Raw genomic sequence first — 19,209 nt, 5'->3', positions numbered from 1 at the left:
GGAAGGGGATTCTCTCAATCTTTTGAACAAAATTGAAAGTTGAATCAGGTTGACAGGAGCGAGCGAACTTGGGGTTGGGCCTCGTCTTCCAACTCCTTCCGTCCTGATTTGGGAATCCTGTAGGCGTTCCACTATTGGGTATGAGACCAGCCCAATAGACCTGGTGTAATGGTTGATTTGTTGTGTTTGCGCTTTGTTCTGGACCTCTGCTCAAGCCATTGTGGTCCAAGGGGGTAGGCCTGGATTAGTTCTTTTCTATGCCTCAACTAAGAGGACTTCAATATTCTTTCATTCGTGCATATCATCTTAACAGGTGCGAGCAATACCTGATCAAGCAAGGGAGAAAACCGAGATTGTGGTCAGAAATACCCTGTTTAAGTTTAGAAACCTAGTTCGAATTCAAGCAGCCCTCAAACTGGGCCAATAGTCAATTTGGGCCCAATCAACCTTCTATTTCCGGACTAATATAGCCCTATTCGGGCCTAGACCCTTCCTTTCGGATCCAAATGATAAATTTAAGAGTGCGCAAGCGGGAAATTAAATTAATCTACCGAACAATTTATAATATATATATATAAAGCGATTAAATGACTGGAGATTTCTCTATCAAGTCAAATAGATACATGAATTCAAACTGATCATTAAAAAAAAAACCATACCATGATGATGGCAGAGCAACAAAAGATGAATGCAGGAGTTGTTAACTGGTTATCTGGAAATTATGTAAGCTGATTTGAAAAGATCTTGAGTTTTTCAAGTGTTCTCGAGACGTTGCGTCTAGTTTTTAGAGAGTCCTTTTCTTCTGTGGCGGAGGCTCTTTATTTATAGGTAAGGAGAGCTTCAATGATGAAGGCTGAAGAGAGGGTATGTGGATGCTGTCCAGAGTTAGTTGCTGATTTGTTGATCTGGACTGGTCTATAGTCAGGATGATGGGATGTTTCTGATAAAAACCACTGGTCTTTTGTGATAATCCCCTGGCTTGAATCCTTTGTATTCGAAAGTCTGGTTAGCAATTCGGCTCTTTCTGGCAATGGTGGCTTTTGTACAGCTTGTTTCCTTGCTGGACGCGAAGAATAGTCATGTCGTCATTAATGGTGACAATCTCTTTCAGTCCCTCACGTGAGTCAATGTGTAACGGTTACCGATCTTTTTAACTTTAGTGGGACTCAAAAATTTGGGCTTTATGTCTTTATGGGCTTTCATTAATTTCTTTTATATATTGATGGCCCTCTAAGAAAAAAAGGGTCCTTCGGCTTTCAAGAACAGAAAAAGAATGCTGGGCCTGGGCCAGGGCCATAAAAATATAGTATTTTAAGAAATAGACCATTTTTCGCCCATGTCCAAAATGTGGCATAAACAGCTCTACATTGGCCACTTGTATTGAATCTGTCCCATTTTGGATGTTTCTAGCAGACTAAGCCAAATCTCTCTGCAAGTCTTACTGCCAATGAATGATGTAAGAGATTCATGAAAGCACGATTGTGCATCTAACCAAAAAAGTTGTATCATGATTTATTTTTCGTAATTTCATTTTTCAAGTTGAATGTAGCTTCTGCGGAACACGAACCTGAAAACAAAAAAGTTGTATTATCCAATTTCTTTTGTTTTCCTGCTACTGTTTATCATGAAAAGTTGGTGGTTTGCTGCTCTCATTGTATGAAAGAGTTTCTGGCTTTCTTCTGGTGCTGAATGTCAAACCCAATGAATTTTCACAAGAATTCTAACGCAAGAAAAGACAAAAAAAAAAAAAAAAAACCAATGAAGAATAGAACGCCAATGAGATATTTGGTACACCAACCGACAATTTCTCAGAAGCTATGACGACCCCGTCCCCATCCCCATGTGTGTGTGGACACAAAAAAGTTTTCAAAGTTTATGTCCCAGAGAACAGTCCTGGAAATTATTCTGTTTTCACACTGTATCCATTTTCAATTCACAAACAAGAACATCACAATAAGAAAAACAGACTGTTATTCACAAAAAAATAAAAAATAAAAAATTTAAAAATTTGAAGTTTCGGAATCTTATTGCAGTGAAGAACGCATCAGCTTCCAGAGTATTCAAAAGCCCCAAAATTTTGCGAAGGCATGATGCAAGATTATGCAAGATTTGCTCCAGTTATGAATGTGAAGATAAAGCCAATTTATTCAAATTGGATTTTAAATTCAAATTTCAAATAGCCCAGGACATCGATTGGATGTTATTCCCGCACAGTTACATCTACAAGAGGTCATTGTCAAATAATGACATTGGTCAGATCATTGTCGCATAATGATGCCGACCCCATCCCCACCTCCACTTGAAGGCATGGAAAAAATTTCAAAAGTTGTGGCCTAGAGAACAGTCCTCCAATAGCCATCATTCAAATGTATGTTCCCTGTTAATGCAACTGGGTATTGATCATAAGATTGACTCGACCCTTGAGCTACTACATTTAGGCTTGGTTATATACACAAACAGATAGATAATGTTCCATTCTATATGATGTGCATGTGTTTGTTTCACATATTATATCCTTGTGTTTGGTTTGCGTGCATTATAAACTTCGTTCTAGTTCTATTCAGTTGAAAATAGCTTTTGTGGAACAGGGACGTTGTAAGAGTACTGGAAAATTGCAAGAGTGCCGGAAGAGTGGTTCGAAGTGTGCTCAAGTCTTGTGGGGCACTTCAGCAGTTGAGAGAGCTTCATTATCCCAAGTGTGGTATCTTGTGTTGCAGTGTCGAGCAACGTTCCTCTGTTCTGATTTCATGTTTTTAAATTCATTTTTTGTTTTATTTTGTCGAGCAATGTACTTGTAATCTTCTTATTCAATTAGTGAAAAACCCAAGCAACCTCGTGGACGTAGCTCAATTATTAGTGAACCACGTAAAACTGTGTTGTTTGATTTGTGTGTAAATGTTTGTTTGTTCGTGTTTGAAATTTTTTACTCAACCCTTTATTTCTCAAATCAATCTCCATCTCAAATACTTTCATCCAAATGCTTTTTGCCAGCTTAATTTTGTTTCCGGCGGGATCATGATCTTCATGCTATGCCTATGCCTGGGTTTTAGTTAGATCTGGTCCTGTTTTGGTGTTGTTGCGTTTGTCTTTTGCGGGTGCTCCTTGCTTGGCCCTTTGGTTGTGTTCCTTGCCCTTTTGTGGGTTTTCAATGAATTTGCCTTTCGACCAAAAAAAAAAAATGCAGCCTTAGGAATTTCAATTTCTCACAATCACACAAGCTGGAGGGAATGTTTAAATAGAAGTAGAGAACTGATTCAGAATGTAAGCATAGACTGAAAAAGGTAATTTTTGACAACTTGCCATCTAAACAAAATAGACATATAGACTGATGTGCATCTTTCGTAACATAAATTTGTGCTTTATCAAGTATTAAACAGGAAATATCATAACGGATCAAAGAGAACCCCTCTTTGTTGCCGACAGGAATTAGACCACAAAGGATTCATAATTTGAGCCATAAGATCCTGATCCAAGAGAACTCTGGTCTTGATTCTTAGCCAACATTTGCAAGAAATTAGGAACTTGATTATATTCAAAAGAACCAGAATCTGAACCTAAAATTTAGTAGGGGAACATGTGCAACCCTGATCTTGGTTCTTAGCAAACATTGTAGCGTAGCCAAGCAAGGTATCTGTTTAGAGACTCGTTCAAGGGATGCTTCCTCAGCAAGGAACTGAGATCTGAATCTTCAGTAACCCCATAATCATCAATCACATTTGCGGTAAAAGAAACCATTAACAAATCCCCTTATTCCATGTTCGTCTAGCACATCATCTCCATTTGAAATTTCCAAGTCACATAATTTGTTTTGTATCATCTAGTTTAACACTTACTCAACTACTAACTGTAGGAATCAAGGACAAAATTGGGGATTGCAGGATTTTGAGTTGATTTGAAGAAACCATGATCAATGATAGAAAGTTGAATTCTTTATAGAAGAAATTGGGAATTTCTCACAGATCGAGAGGGGGTAAGGTGCTGGTGCTGGTGCTGGTGTTGGGATATTTTATTTTTTATTTCAAAGTTACTGGATAGATATGATAAGGTGCAAATGGTTATTTTTGGTTTAATAAAATTATGATGATGTGGGGTTATTAAAATTCATTAGATTTTCGACACCAAATATTCAAAGCTTTCCCACGTGATTTGAAGCATGTTTCCTCTTTCCTTTGTCCAATTGTTAATACTCTTGCTCCACTTGCTGTTCCTCACCAAATAACTCTTATCAACAAACCACAACTTTCGTCAAGAATACTCTTTTCCTTTTCTCCAAGTGAATACTCTTCCTTTCTCCAATGGCAGAAGGAGTCCTCTTCAACATTGCACAAGGGATCATTGAAAGGTTAGGCTCCCGTGCTTTTGAAGAGATTGGATTGGTTTTGGGTGTCAACGATGAGCTCCAAAAGCTTAAACTTGTAGTTTCCCAACTCCGAGCTGTTCTTCTTGATGCTGAGCAAAAGCAAGCCAACAGTGAAGCAGTCAAAGAGTGGCTCCAAAGCGTAGAAGATACAGTTTATGAAGCTGATGACGTGCTCGATGAGTTTTATACTGAAGCTCAGTGGAGACAAATGGTGCCCGGAAATAATAAAGTGTCAAAGCAGGTACGCATCTTCTTCTCTAGCTCAAATCAGCATGTTTTTGGGCTGAAAATCGGTCATAAGATTAAAAATATCAACCAGAGGCTGCATGTGATTGCCTCCAACAGAATGTTTATTCAATTAGAACAAGTGAACCACGAAGATGCAGGATTTGAAATAAGAGAGAGGGTCACCCACTCATTTGTCCGCGAGGATAATATAATAGGGAGAGATGAAGATAAAAGAGCAATTATTCAACTTATGTTGCATCCCATCTCTACAGAGAATACAGAGAATGTGTCTGTCATTTCCATTGCGGGATTTGGAGGAATGGGAAAAACTGCACTTGCCCAACTCGTATTCAACGATGAAGAGGTTCAAAAGCATTTTGAGCCGAAAATGTGGACAAGTGTCTCTAATTCATTTCAGTTGGATATACTTGTTAAGAAAATCCTAAAAACTGACATGTTCGACATGGATCAGTTGCAAAAAGAACTGAGGAAAATAATAGATGGGAAGAGATACCTCCTTGTGTTAGACGATGTGTGGAATGAGAATCGTAACAAATGGCTTAGCTTGAAAGACTTGTTGATGGGTGGTGCAGAAGGGAGTAGAATTCTAATAACTACTCGTAGTAAAAACGTTGCAAATATAGCAGATACAGCTGAACCATATAACTTAAGGGGCTTGAATGAAGAGCAGTCCTGGTTTTTATTTAAGAAAATGGCGTTCAAAGAGGGAAAAGAGCCAGAGAGTTCAACAATTAAAGCCATTGGGGAGGAGATTGCACTACTACAATTATGGGAAACCACGACCCGTATTAGACGACCGTAAAACTAAAAAGCGTCTTGTTTTTAAAAACACCGTCGTGCTTTAAAAGGAGGAGATAAAAATTACGACCATTCATTTATATAACCGTCGTGCTTTAAAACGCGCTGGACCAAAATTTCATTTAAGTTTTAAATTTTCACGGACAGCTCTCTCTCTCAAACACTCCTCTCGCGACGTTTTCAGAAATCGCTCTCTCTCTCTCTCTCTCTCTCTCTCTCTCTCTCACTCTCAATTCCCTTTCTCATCTCTGAAAAGCCGTCTTGGTTACGAGCTCACCGTCCAGGTCACAAATCTCGCCATCCAGGTCACAGATCTCACCTTCCAGGTCACTGAGGTCGCCATTTTGGTTTCAATATCGCGATAACTCTCTAGCTATCTTCACTCTGGCTCTCTCAACGACTCTCTGTCTCGATGGCTCTCTGTCTCTCCATCTTCCTCTCTCCGTCTCTCTCTTGATGGCTCCCTCTCCATCTTCCTCTCGACGGCTCTCTCTCGTCGTCTATCTCTCGATGGCTCTCTCTTGCTGGCGCTATCTTTCTTGTTGTCTCTCTCTAGCTCACTCTATCTCTTCGCTGGCTCGCTCCATCTCTCTCGCTGGCTGGCTCCATGAGAGCCTCCCTTCCTCCATTCCCCAGGTAACAACTCTCCTTCTCTTAGGATTATTTTCTATAATTTTTGAAGAATAAATTTCTATATCTCTAATATGATTTAGGGTTAAAATATTTGGGTGTTTAATTGTAAATTATCTGGGCAAATTGTTATATTTTTTGTAAATATTTTCGATTTGTATAGAAATTAAGGCAACTTTTCTGATTTTTTTTTAAATTTTTTTCTTTCTGTTTTAGGGATTTATATATGTGTGAATTTGTGTTTGTTCCTCCATTGTTTATGAGATTCTGAATCAGAGAAATCCATTTGATTGAAGCTTGGAAACAAAGCGTCTATGGAGAACAGATTTTGCTTGTGATTGTGTCGATTTGAGTTTCTATTTGGATGCTGTGAAAACTGAGACAAAGGGATTTAAAAAAGGGGAGCATAACTTATCTCGATTGGCAGTTTCAATATGGTAAGTTAACTTTTGTTGGTGCTGTTTATATGGTCTAAGTCATGCTTAGCTTGAGTTAATATGCAGAAGTGTGGGTGGTGCTTGCATCTTATGTTATTCATGTCGAGATTTGAGTCATAATAGTAAAATATGCATAGAGAAATGGAAGTAGCACTACTCCAACTAATTTTATTTTAGTTTTTTTATTCCCAAATGAAGCTAGACAGGGCTACATATCCCCTTATTTCATCACCAACCAGAAAAATCAGAAATGTGTAAGTTTTAGTTTGACTCAGCGATAACTATATCTTGAAACTGTTAGAGGGCTGCTTGTTAAAGTTAGCAGCACCTCAAGTCCCTTTTTGCTTGATGCTGATTATCTTCAAACAACTGTATGTGCTGATAGGAATTGGAAAATCCTCTAATCATAATCCATGAGAAGAAAATCTCAAGTATTAATGTCGTGGTTAAAGTATTGGAGTTGGCTTTGCAGGTTAGCATTTCTCTGGTTAGGTTCACTAGTTTTTTTTTTTCTTTTTTCAATTGGTTGACAAACTTTTGCTCCTCCTTTTCAGAAGCAAAGGCCTTTGCTGATTGTCGCCGCATATGTGGAGAGTGACCTTATTCTAAATAAGCTTCGTGCTAGAATCAAGGTTTGCTTTCAGTTGTTTTTATGCTCTTGTTTGAGGTTTTTTTTTTCTTTCCTATGTAATCGTTTGGTTCTTTGTGTAGGGAAGTCAGCTTTTGCTAATCTAATGTGATTTGCTACAGGTCTGTGCAATCAAAGCCCCTGGTTTTGGTGAAAATAGGAAATCCAGTCTCCAGGATCTTGCCGTTCTCACTGGGGGTTCTGTAAGTTTATTTTTCTCATTATTAGCTTTGTATTATTATTACCTGACCTAATCAAATGCATCTCTTTTGAATTTTATTGACCTGGAAATGACATCTCTTTTGTATTTTAGATTATTACTGAGGAGAGGAGCTTGGTTGAATCTTGACAAAGTGGAATTGAATATGCTCGGCACTTGGAAAAAGGTGAGCTTTGATATACTTGAGGTTTTGTTTGCGTTGTTGTCAGTCTAACCATGACATGTAGTTCTTTGATGAGGAGAATTTTTAATGGAGTTTCCCATTCGATTTAATGATATTTTTCCATATCTTGTTTTTCTTCCACTCTCCTAACGAATGGGGTAATACTACAGGTCACAAATTCAAAAGATGACACTGTAATTCTTGATGGTGCTGGTGACAAGAAGGTTATTGATGAAATATCTGAACAGGTTACTGTTGCTTCATTGTGAAATAGTGTTAGCCCAATTTGTAACTGTTGTCATCAATGGTTTGCATTTTGTTATATATTTCAAAACAAAAGTTATAAAAGAAAATGGTTTTCCTCTTTGTTAATTCAGAATCATCTGCAACTATGATTTCAGATATGCACATAACCTGTTGCTGATATTGCTGGGAGGGGAATAAAGCAGCTTGGAAAATGTGCACGAAGGCAAAGCCAACTCATACACTGAAGAACAAATTGATGAAGTTAAAATCAAATTAGCAGAATTTGTGAGCTCCATTATTTCTAATTATAGGTAGGAAGTATGTATGTAATGGAACAAAAATTGGTTGACTATGTAATAACTATTGAATCATCAAGTTTTATGAAAGAAATAATTTTTGAGTGTATGTATTTATTAATACAGCATTATAATTGGTATTCTAGTTAAAATTGTTGTATAGAATCATAGGAAACAAAAAACTAAAAATAACTAAAAATGTAACACCATACCGTCTTCTTTATATACAATCAACGATGCTTTTTTAACAAAACCGACGTCTTTGGATATAATAAAACACAATTCTTTTAAAAAAAACCCGTCGTCTTTACACCTAATAGACGACGGTTTTTCTCAAACCCGTCGTCTTTACACCTAATAGACGACGGTTTTTCTCAAAACCGTCGTCTATTTCATATAATAGACGACGGTTTTTTCTCAAAACCGTTGTCTATTACATATAATAGACGACGGTTTTTCTCAAAACTGTCGTCTATTAGGTGTAAAGACGACGGTTTTGATTAAAGAACCGTCGTCTATTATATGAAATAGACGACGGTTTTTCTCAAAACCGTCGTCTTTACAAATAATAGACGACGGGGATTTACCGTCGTGGTTTTATGCATCAAAAGATGTCGGTGGATTTCACGACGGTTGAAAAACGGAATACACGACGGTGGATTACCGTCGTCTATTGCAATTTTTGTAGTAGTGTTGCTAGAAAATGTCAAGGGGTTCCTCTTGCTATAAGGACCATAGGACGGATGTTGTACTCTAAACATCAAGAAACTGATTGGTCTGCTTTCAAGAATAACAAGCTTTCAACAATAAGTCAAGAAGAAGATGATATTATACCAACACTTAGGCTGAGTTATGATGTTCTCCCATCACATTTGAAACATTGCTTTGCTTATTGTAGCTTGTTCCCTCCTGATTATGAGATTCCCGTACAGAATTTAATTAAGTTGTGGGTGGCACAAGGGTTCGTTAAGTCTTCAAATCTTAATGAGGGCTTGGAAGATGTTGGTTATGCATATTATAACGAACTAGTTTGGAGATCTTTTTTCCAAGAAGAAGAAAAAGATGAGTTTGGTATAATAGAAAGCTGTAAAATGCATGATCTCATGAATGAACTTGCTATTAAAGTGGCGGGGGAGGGAACCAGATTAATAGATGGCAATAAGACTGATTTTGATGCAAAATATCTTCTTCATGTATCTTTCGATTTTGATGTTGATTCGTCGGAATGGAAAATACCAACATCCTTGCTGGAATCAAATAAGCTGAGGACTTTTCTTTTCCTAAGCCAAGATTTGTGGTGGAAGTCATTCCGTAAGTCATTTTGTGCTACAATTGCTTCAAATTTTAAGTCATTGCGTATGTTGAGTTTGAATAAATTGGGAATTACAAAATTGCCAAAATGTCTTAGGAAAATGAAACATTTAAGATATTTTGATCTTAGTGAAAATCCCATTGAGAGACTTCCATATGGGATAGTCAAACTTCAAAATTTGGAAACACTAGATCTCAAATGGTGTTCCTCTCTTGTGGAACTGCCTAGAGATATCAAGAAATTGATCAACTTGAGGCATCTCATTTTGGAAGGATGTTATAAATTGGCTCGGATTCCTCGTGGATTGGGTGAATTGACTTGTCTTCGTACTTTGAGTATATTTGTTTTGAGTGAAAACAAATCCATGTTGAGGGGCAGTGCAGGGCTCAGTGAGTTGGGGAAGCTGAATGATATAAGAGGAAAGTTGGAGATCAGCAATTTGAGGTACAAGAAAGATATGGTGTCAGAATTGAATTATGATGGGGCAGTTTTGAAGGAGAAACGACATCTCTATTCGTTGACTTTACAATGGATGCGCATCGAAAGAGAAAATAGTGATGCGGTTGAGGAGGGGAGTGATGTAATTATTGAGTCAATGGAAGCGCTGCAGCCCCATTCAAATCTAAAACAGTTAGTCGTGGACGGGTACCTGGGTGTGAGGTTTGCGAGTTGGTTTCATTCTCTCACAAATATTGTTAATCTCAGATTGTCTGGCTGTGACAGATGCCAACATCTTCCACCGTTGGATCATTTACCTTTTCTTAAGAGTCTTGAGCTTAACGGGTTAAGGAATTTGGAGCACATATCAGAAGACATGGTTAAAGACTTTGCCAGTGATGAGATGATGATGTCAGCTGCTTCTCCATCGACGACCTTCTTTCCCTCCTTAGAGAGTCTTTATCTATTTGATTGCCCTAATCTCAAGGGATGGTGGAGGAATGAAACAGCTTCAGCTTCAGCTTCTTCGTTTCCTTGTCTTTCTACTTTACATATAAAGTATTGTCCTAACCTAACTTCCATGCCGCTGTACCCAAATCTTGATAGTCTGGAGTTATTGAGAAGCAGCTGGAAGGTCCTTCCCTCCTCCTTTGTTCCCTTCTCCAAATTAAAATCTCTGGAGATTAAGAGCGTTGAGGATATAGAATATGTGCCAGAAGAAGGGATTGGCAACCTCACATTACTTGAGAAGCTTGAAATTAAAGATTGCCCTAATTTGGTATCACTACCAGATCAAGGGATGGGTCGCCTCATCTCCTTACAAAGACTGCATATTTCAAATTGTCCTAAATTGGCATCACTACCAGAAGGGATCGGCAACCTCACATTACTCCACCACCTCCAAATTATTGATTGTCCTAAATTGGCATCTCCACCAGAAGGGATCAGCAACCTCAAATCGCTTATTTCCAATCTTCGAATCGATGCCTTCCCAACCTCAGCTCGTTCATTTTCTTCATTTTCAGATGATTATGAATACCATTCTGATCAAGAGTTGGGTCAGTGGAGATTGGGTCCCCACTAAAAATTCTTATGGCTTGATTGTGATTGTGCAACAACAGGTCACCAAGAAAGTGGTATGTATGTATTAGATGATGACCCCTTGGTTCTTTTTTTGTTGTTGGTATGCTCACATGGTAATAACATTCGGTTTTGTTTCTTATTTTTCTTTCATGGATATGCAGTGATTAAAAGAAGAAACTGATTAGGCATCCTGGCTTTGATCATACAAGTGACTCCATTGTACATGTGATGAATTTAGGTAATCGTAACTCTCTCAAATTTCCTAATGGCTTTTGAAATTGTGAAAGCAGTTTGTATTTTGTCATGATGGCTGATAAGTATGAATTAAATTCAGTTACTTCCCTTCATTATTCATCTTTTGGATCGGCAACCTCATATTACTCCATGAGCTTTCAATTATGGATCTGCCAAAGCGTAATAAAAAATAGTATAATATTTATTTGTTATTTGTTATTTGTTACTTATTAAATACTCATATATATATAACATAATAACATAGTTTATAGCAGATTAAATATGTAGATTTGTTCTTTGTAATCTATTATTAAAAAGAAGGCTTTTTCCAACAGTTGCTCTCTTTATTAAATTGAAGGACCCAATGCATTCCTCTCCACTTCTGACCCAATTTCAAAGCTCCCAAGTCTTGTTGGGCACTTCAGCAGTTGAGAGAGCTTCAGTATTCCAAGTGTGGTATCTTGTGCTGCAGTGTCGAGCAACGTTCCTCTGTTCTGATTTCGTGTTTTTAAATTTATTTTTTGTTTTATTTTGTTTTGTTTCCTATTCCGAACCAGATTGGAACAGACTTGAGTGCTCTTGTACTTGTAATCTTCTTATTCAATTAGTGAAAAACCCTTGCAACCTCGTGGACGTAGCTCAATTATGAGTGAACCACGTAAAACTGTGTTGTTTGATTTGTGTGTGAATGTTTGTTTGTTCTTTTGATTCTCGATCTCTCTCATCTCCGGAGTGTTTGAAATTTATTTCTCAACCCTTTATTTCTCAAATCCATCTCCATCTCAAATACTTTCATCCAAATGCAGCCATAGGAATTTCAATTTCTCACAATCACTCAAGCTGGAGGGACTGTGATAGTTGTATTCAGCAGTGCTTATATATTCTTCCTTCCCCAAATCACTTTGGAATGTTTTAATAGAAGTAGAGAACTGATTCAGAATGTAAGCAGAGACTGAAAAAGGCAATTTTGACAAGTTGCCATCTAAACAAGATAGACATATAGACTGATGTGCATCTATTGTAACATAAAATTTTGCTTGATCAAGTATTAAAGAGGAAATATCATAACCGATGAGGTGCGGCGTGAGTTACCACAGCCTCTGAACCCCTCTTTGTTGCCGACAGGAATTAGACAACAAAGGATTCAGAATTTGAGCCATAATATCCTGATCCAAGAGAACCCTGGTCTTGATTCTTAGCCAACATTGGCAAGAAATTAGGAACTTGATTATATTCAAAAGAACCAGAATCTGAACCTAAAATTTAGTAGCGGAACATGTGGAACCCTGATCTTGGTTCTTAGCAAACATTGTAGTGTTTTTTTTTTTGGTCAGAATCAAGTTTCATTGATAGAAAGGCAATGCCCATTACAAGATAGTGAAACTCATAAAATGAGTCCAAACAAATGCAACAGTAAAAGCCTACTAGAAATAAAACTTAAACAGGCATAAAGCCAGAACACAAAACTGACATAAAGTCAGAGTACAAAGCTGGCATAAAGCCAGAGCCAACCAAAGGCAGAAACACCACCAAACGCCAAAGTACCGCTGCCGCAGCTTCCATGAAAACCGAGACATCGCCACCAGGACTAATGATGAGTGAAAGAACTGCAAACATAACAAAACACACAAAACAAAAACAAAAGGTACAAATCTGAAAATTCCTTGCAATACATAAACCGACCATCAAAGACCCAATAACTCCTACAAAAACGAAACCACCAAAGCACCAAGAGGGAACCAACAGCCAATCCAAGAGCAAACCAGGGAAAACACTTCCCAAAGCCAAAGAAACCAACATCCTTAGCAAGAAAGGAGGTGGTAACAACCCAAGAGTGGAAGGAGGTGGTGCAAGCACCCGAGCAAGAGCTCTACACATCTTCCGAAGGGGACACGAAAAATCGTGTTTGAGAGGAATCGCTGCAGCCCATGGGGTTCGATAGATCCAAGAGGGAGATAGAGTCCTTGAAGAAGCCATATACGGAGGGTGGAAATTAAAGGGGCTGGGAAAATAAAAAAGAAGATAACAGAGGTGGAAAGAAGAGGTCTGACAAACAGAGGAAGAAAGGAAGATGGATGATAACAGAGATGGAAAGAAAAGGAAGTTGGAAGATGGAAGATGGAAATTGAAAAGGGGTGTAAGGGGGGAGAGATGGAAAGAAGAGGAAGATGGAAGATGAAAATTGGAAATTGAAAAGGGGTGTAAGGGGGGAGGGAAGGAGGGATAGTGACCACCTCCCCCCTTGCTGCGTTGAAACACTGAGGGTTTGAGAGAGAGGGTGCGGCGCTAGGGTTTGAGAGAAAAAGGGTGTTTTTGACAGACTGGTCTTGAAGAGCAAAGGGTTTAGGGTGTAGTGTAGCCAAGTGTTCGTACCACTTTTACAAAAATCAAAGGAGATAGTATCGTATAGTAGTGTAGCTCGGAAGTCCGAGTGTCGTATCCACAGAGAGCAGTGTAAAGAAAATAACAGAGATGAAAAAGAACAAGTGTGATTGAGAGGTAGAATTATGCAAGATTTGATTTGGAGAAAATTTAATTGATTAAAACACTAAGGCATTAGGTTTCCACTTTTAACATAAGCATGCAACTCTTAATAATTTGATCCACAAAATATTTTCCATTGTAGTTGTTCAAAATAATTAAAGCTATTTTTAATTTCCTTTAGAAGTATTCTAAGCATAACTTGTACCATTGGCAACAAACTATCAAAAAAATAATCTTCATCAAAATTCTATTAATCTTTAGTAATTCTCTTCTCTTTTAAAAGCATGAAAGTTTTTACTACACTATGGGAAAAACATGATTGAACCCATGAAATAGATTATCAAACATTCATCAATTAATTAAAAAGAAAACTACAAATTCCATTTGAACAAAAACTACAAATTCACATTAAAGCTTAAGTTTGGATCAAACTAATAAAAATTACACACTTATATTAAAAGTTTCCTCCCTAGCCCTAGCTAGGGAGTTAGTTCCCCATAATAAAATAAAACTAAAAACAGAATTTAAGACTTAGAAATATGGAGGGAAAAGAGAAAAAGCTCAAGATTGTGGAGCTTGGTGTAGTTTTACAATGCCGTAGCTCCATCTATTTATAGGAGGATGGGAGCAATATTCATGATTTTAATATGTCTTCCACTTGCCATCAAACCAATTGCCAAGTTGCTTTCTTTAATTAATTCATTGTGATGATGACTCCTTATCTAAATTCTTCAAAACTTTCTTCCACTTGAACACTTTGTCATGCATTTCCATACTTTCCTTCTTCTCATTGTCGGGTATCACTCTTGAATTTCTCCACACCACTCTCCACTTGCTTCTTTACTCCAAGCTTTTATCATTTCAAATAAGTACCCATCATTTTCAAATATATTCCTTAATCTTGGCCTAGTTCCTTGACTTTGGTTTTCACAAAGATCTTTGAGTCTTCTTATCAATTGCTCCACTTGCTCATCTATTGTATCTTCTCATAAAAACTGCAGCAACTTTCCTCAAATTGTAGCTAGATAACAACTCAAGCATCATCATTCTTCTTTGCATTCATTGGTTGCAAGTAGTCAATTTGAACTTCTCCTTCATTGTTTATTCATTCTTTCTTTATTTCTTCAATGATGGAAGCTTTGCATGCATGTCCTAGAGTATATTCATGCAATTGATTGCTTCTTCTTTTCATTTGTTTTATCTTCAATTGCATTTGTTGCTGCACATATTTCTTCTCATCCTTTACTTTCTTCTTGCAACACATTACTTACTTCTTTTCCTCAACATGCTATTGGTGGAAGACACTTAATATCTACAAACAACCACTCATTAAATATAAAAACAAAGATTGGAAAGAAACAATAAAAATACTTTAATAGATTTATATAAAACAAAAGAAAATACTAACAAATATAAATTTAAGGATAAAACTTGTATTAATTTTGTGCTCATCAAATACCCCCAAACCTATATTTTGCTAGTCCTCGAGCAAAAGAAAATAAAAACTAAGTAGAAAAGAAAACTAAGCCACTTTCGCAGGGATCTCGATTGCATTTAGCATATGCAACAAGCCTTTAAACCCCTAGGTTACCCTAGTGGACGAGTATAGTCTCGTGAGGGCTTTTCAGTGATGATACCCACAAACATCGAAATGAGAGTTTAAAAATTTATGCTACAACAAAATTTGAAAATTTAAACAAATGCTTAACCATCATCAAAAGCTATTTGGATTGAAAAATTCATGAACAATTTTTAAAAGAGCAAACATGCTTCAAATTAATCCCCACATAAAGTTTTGATCACTTATAATCATTTAGTAAATTTGTCATTTGTTTCCTTTGGTGTTTAAGTGAACCAACACATTTTAGAGACAAAAGTTAATTTCAATCATAGTAACCTCATTATTTCAATCATTATCAAAATTCAGTGCAAATAACTAACCAAAGCATATATATACAATTTTTTTTTTTTTTTTTTTTTTTTTTTTTTTTGATTGTGACTGTGCAATGTTTAGTTCCATTAAGCTTTCTAATTAACCCATGTAGCGAGATTTAGGCCAACGACTCTCAAACCAAAGGTTTTAAGGCATTAGGTGTAGAAACACCCCTAAGGGCTTATTAACTCGAGTTAAAAAGGCTACAGAACTAAACTAGTCACAAAATGTATTTACCCCAAAACTTTACCGTTTGACGCGAACACTCGCTCCTGTTTAGGCAAGAGGCCCGGTTACTAAGTAAAACTCTGGATAAATTAACATCATTATTATTATTTTATTTATTTACTTATTTGTTTTTTTACGCCAAGGTCAATCAAGAGCAATGTCTTCTAACTCTACTTAAAACAACAAAGTTAACTATAATTGATCTTTTCTTTCATTCTCACTAAAGTGTTGATGTGCATGTGAGAGTTCAAAGTATAACTCATGAATTATCCACTAAATAGAAATAAGTGAAAAAAAAAAAAACTAAAATTATGGGTTTAAAATTTAATAATATGTTTCCAATCGTAAAAATCATTCATGAGTGTTAAATCTGATTTGATGATAGTAAGCATAAAAATCTAGAGATAACACCATTTTTATTTTTTAATTAATTTTTTTTTAATTTTTGGGTGAAATAAAATAATAAAAAAAAACAAAACAAAACTTCTAAACCTTACCCCCAAACCTAAATCAATCATTGTCCTCAATGTTGAAGAATGTAGGTATCAACAAAGTTATAACAAGAAATGAAATGGAGTAAAGCAATTAAATAAAAGAACAAAAAAGAATTAAAATTATAATTTAGTTGCAAAAATAATAAAAAATAAAAATAAAAATAAAGGAAAACAAAAATAACCAAACAAAACAGTAAACCCTAACAAACAGTTCTACGCAAACCGAAACCCAAAAGACGAAGAAGTCCAGCCCATTGGAACCTCCAAATCAATTGAAAACCCAATCCAAACGAAAGCCCAAATTTTTTTTTTTTTTTTTTCGGAAAGAAAATAAACTAAGTTATAAAAGAAAAAGAAAAAGAAAAATAAACACATTTCCAAAATTTTAAAAATATATATATATATATAGAAAAATAAAAACAAAAACTGGAAAGGGAAGGTCACGGATAAAAGAAGGAAGGGATGTGTCGGCGTGCAGAGACAGCGTTCAATAATTAAGCAGAAAACACGGAAAGTGAAAGTGAAAGTAAAAGTGAAAGTGAAAGTAAAAAACATGAAGGTAAAAGAAAAAAAATTGTCTCCCCTCTAAAAACACGCGGCTGCAAAACGTTAGGGAATCCGAGAGAAACAAACGCAGAAGCCGAAGTCTATTTAACCCGTCTTTGTGGAGTTGAGCTTGCGTCTGTGTTTCATCCTGAAAACTCAGAGTAAAACATCAATAAGCAAGAAACACAAATCACAATGGCAACCTCACCCACTTCCCTCGATGATTTGAATCTAGAGTTGGCCCTTGCGCCATCAGTGGCTCAAGTAAGTGCTCCTCCTCAATCCGTCTTCCCAAACTCCACATATCATCATGGCTCGGCCTCAAACTTTGCTGAGGCAATGCCGAGAAGAGTAGTGCTGCCAGGAGGGATGACTGTTAGGAGACTCACACCGGCAGATCATCTGTACATGACACAGAGGTCAGACAAGGCCGCGGTGGAGGAGTCTCATGATTTAACTGTTCTCCACGCAACCTCCTCCACAAATCTGGGCATAAGATTACTGGCGAGGACGCGAGAGTGCGCAGTTCTGACCGAGGAAGTAGCCTCTTTGAAGGCTCAGGTGGCGGATTTGCAAAAGCGGCTCTACTGTGCCAACCAGCAAGTAGAAGCACTGTGGAAGAGAAACAATGATCATGCAGAGCTTTTGCAGATTCTACAAATAAGAGAAAATAGAGGCAATTAGTATGATGCCTCAGGTGGCTCAATATCTGGGAAGAAACATGTGATTTTTAAATATATGTATGCATTTTCACGTCTATGTATGTAATCACATGTTTATGAAATGAATAAGTATTCGAGCCAAATTTCCGTGTGTGCAATCAAGAAGCAATCTACTTCCCAAACTTAACAACAAATTAAATACATAAACAAGTAAAAGAAAGAAAGAAAGAATTACAGTAATAAAAGCAAAGAGAAACAAGAAATTCAGAATTGCCTTAGTTGGAGATCGGGTTCCGATCTGTTTATTTATTTATTTATTATTTTTATTTTTATTTTTTTTACAGTACTTAAATAGAAAGATAATACCTGGAAAATATGCGTGTCAATCCCTTTGGTATTTATCCCGTACAGAATGAAAGACAAAAATAATAAATAAATAAAATCCAAGCAAAAAGAAATAAAGACCAAAATAAAATAAAACACACAAAAAGAAAACTAAAATCTATACAAATACAAAATAAACAGTCATAAAAAAAATACAAAAATAACCACACAAAGAAATAAGCAAAAATTATATTGTTTTTTTTTTTTAAAATTATTTTTTTATTTTTAACACTTTGTAAAAAATAACTTATTTTAAAAACACAAATATACAAGCAACTCACGGATGACCAGTTAAGGGCCTCAGAAAACACAGCCAGGGGATCCGGGAAGGTTGGAGGGGTCACAATGGTCCCGCTTAAAACCCAAACTTCTTAAACACCAAAGGTGTCGCCTATAGAACTCCTAGACACTGTATTGACGAAGACACTCACTGGAGTTACCAAAAGTCAGCTCATATGAAAAATCTTTTTTTTTTTTTTTTTTTTTGTGTGTGTGGGTAATTTCTACAGCTTATGAATATCTAAAAAAACATAAATAGCACAAATAAATAATAAATACGAAACTAAAGATAGTCTGAGAATTCAATCCTGATAAACAGGATTCTCCAAGTGAATCGTGTCATCCTGCATAACAAAATTATCCAAAAATGGTTTAAGACGTTGACCATTAACTTTAAAAACATTACCATTTTTTGGATCCTCAATCTCCACTGCTCCAAAAGGAAAAACTCTTGTGACCACAAATGGACCTGTCCATCTGGAACGAAGTTTACCAGGAAAAATATGCAATCTCGAATTATATAAGAGAACTTTCTGTGATGGTTCAAAGTTTTTCCTCAAAATATTTCTATCATGAAAAACCTTCATTTTCTCTTTGTAAATTCGAGAGTTTTCGTAAGCATCATTCCTTAATTCTGCCAACTCACTCAACTGAAGCTTCCTATTTGAACTTGCATCATTTAAACCAAACAAGAGGACTAATTCCCTTAATGTCAGCAAGAGTCCAACCAATGGCAGATCTGTGAGAATTCAACACATTAAGTAACTTACCTTCTTGCAAAGAGTCAAGTTCAGAAGATATTACCACTGGAAAAGTGTTGTTGGACCCCAAGAAGGCATGTTTAAGTCCCATGGGTAAAGGCTTCAATTCTAGATTAGGAACTTCCACATTTGATGGCAATGTCTTTTCCTTTCGAGGTGGAAGCTTCTCAAACCTTGGAGTCCATTTATCAGCCTGTAAGGAATTAAACAACGAATTAAGATAAGCAATTTCTGGCTCCTCAAGTAATTCGGATTCTTTAGAATTCAATAAAAGAGTCTCAAAAGGTTCAGAAATACTAGTCTTCTCAAATTGATCCTGTACAAGAACTTCAATCAAGTTCACC

The 19,209-nt window shown here is 36.5% G+C and overlaps 2 protein-coding genes across 2 annotated transcripts; both read left to right on the top strand.

Moving 5' to 3' along the window:
- Window positions 1-4,156: 4,156 nt before the first annotated feature.
- Window positions 4,157-11,776, top strand: LOC110745239 (disease resistance protein RGA2-like). Its single transcript, XM_088249391.1, has 4 exons — window positions 4,157-5,360; window positions 8,720-10,913; window positions 11,022-11,098; window positions 11,430-11,776. The coding sequence occupies exons 1-2, from the start codon at window positions 4,296-4,298 to the stop codon at window positions 10,859-10,861; spliced, it is 3,207 nt and encodes a 1,068-aa protein (XP_088105517.1). The 5' UTR covers window positions 4,157-4,295; the 3' UTR covers window positions 10,862-10,913; window positions 11,022-11,098; window positions 11,430-11,776.
- On the top strand, window positions 5,447-8,136 carry LOC148296232 (chaperonin CPN60-1, mitochondrial-like). Its single transcript, XM_088249390.1, has 8 exons — window positions 5,447-6,043; window positions 6,334-6,474; window positions 6,860-6,946; window positions 7,029-7,106; window positions 7,225-7,305; window positions 7,416-7,488; window positions 7,656-7,733; window positions 7,887-8,136. Exons 2-6 carry the CDS (start codon window positions 6,472-6,474, stop codon window positions 7,449-7,451), a joined length of 285 nt encoding a protein of 94 aa, XP_088105516.1. The 5' UTR covers window positions 5,447-6,043; window positions 6,334-6,471; the 3' UTR covers window positions 7,452-7,488; window positions 7,656-7,733; window positions 7,887-8,136.
- Window positions 11,777-19,209: the final 7,433 nt, after the last annotated feature.

Source organism: Prunus avium, chromosome 2 (assembly GCF_965620075.1).
Source record: "Prunus avium chromosome 2, drPruAviu1.hap1.1, whole genome shotgun sequence".
In the NCBI taxonomy this organism is placed as follows: Eukaryota; Viridiplantae; Streptophyta; class Magnoliopsida; order Rosales; family Rosaceae; genus Prunus; species Prunus avium.
Note: the sequence above shows the minus strand (reverse complement) of the source record. Positions and strands in the feature narration are given on the sequence as shown.

What these genes read in the sequence shown, in the direction of transcription:
- LOC110745239 (XM_088249391.1), top strand. Translation starts at nt 4,296, where the DNA reads ATGGCAGAAGGAGTCCTCTTCAACATTGCACAAGGGATCATTGAAAGG. An exon ending in TTAAAGCCATTGGGGAGGAG is followed by an intron (nt 5,361 to 8,719) that starts ATTGCACTACTA and finishes TTTTGTAGTAGT; the next exon opens with GTTGCTAGAAAATGTCAAGG.
- LOC148296232 (XM_088249390.1), top strand. An exon ending in TATTGGAGTTGGCTTTGCAG is followed by an intron (nt 6,947 to 7,028) that starts GTTAGCATTTCT and finishes CCTCCTTTTCAG; the next exon opens with AAGCAAAGGCCTTTGCTGAT. An exon ending in CCGTTCTCACTGGGGGTTCT is followed by an intron (nt 7,306 to 7,415) that starts GTAAGTTTATTT and finishes TTTGTATTTTAG; the next exon opens with ATTATTACTGAGGAGAGGAG.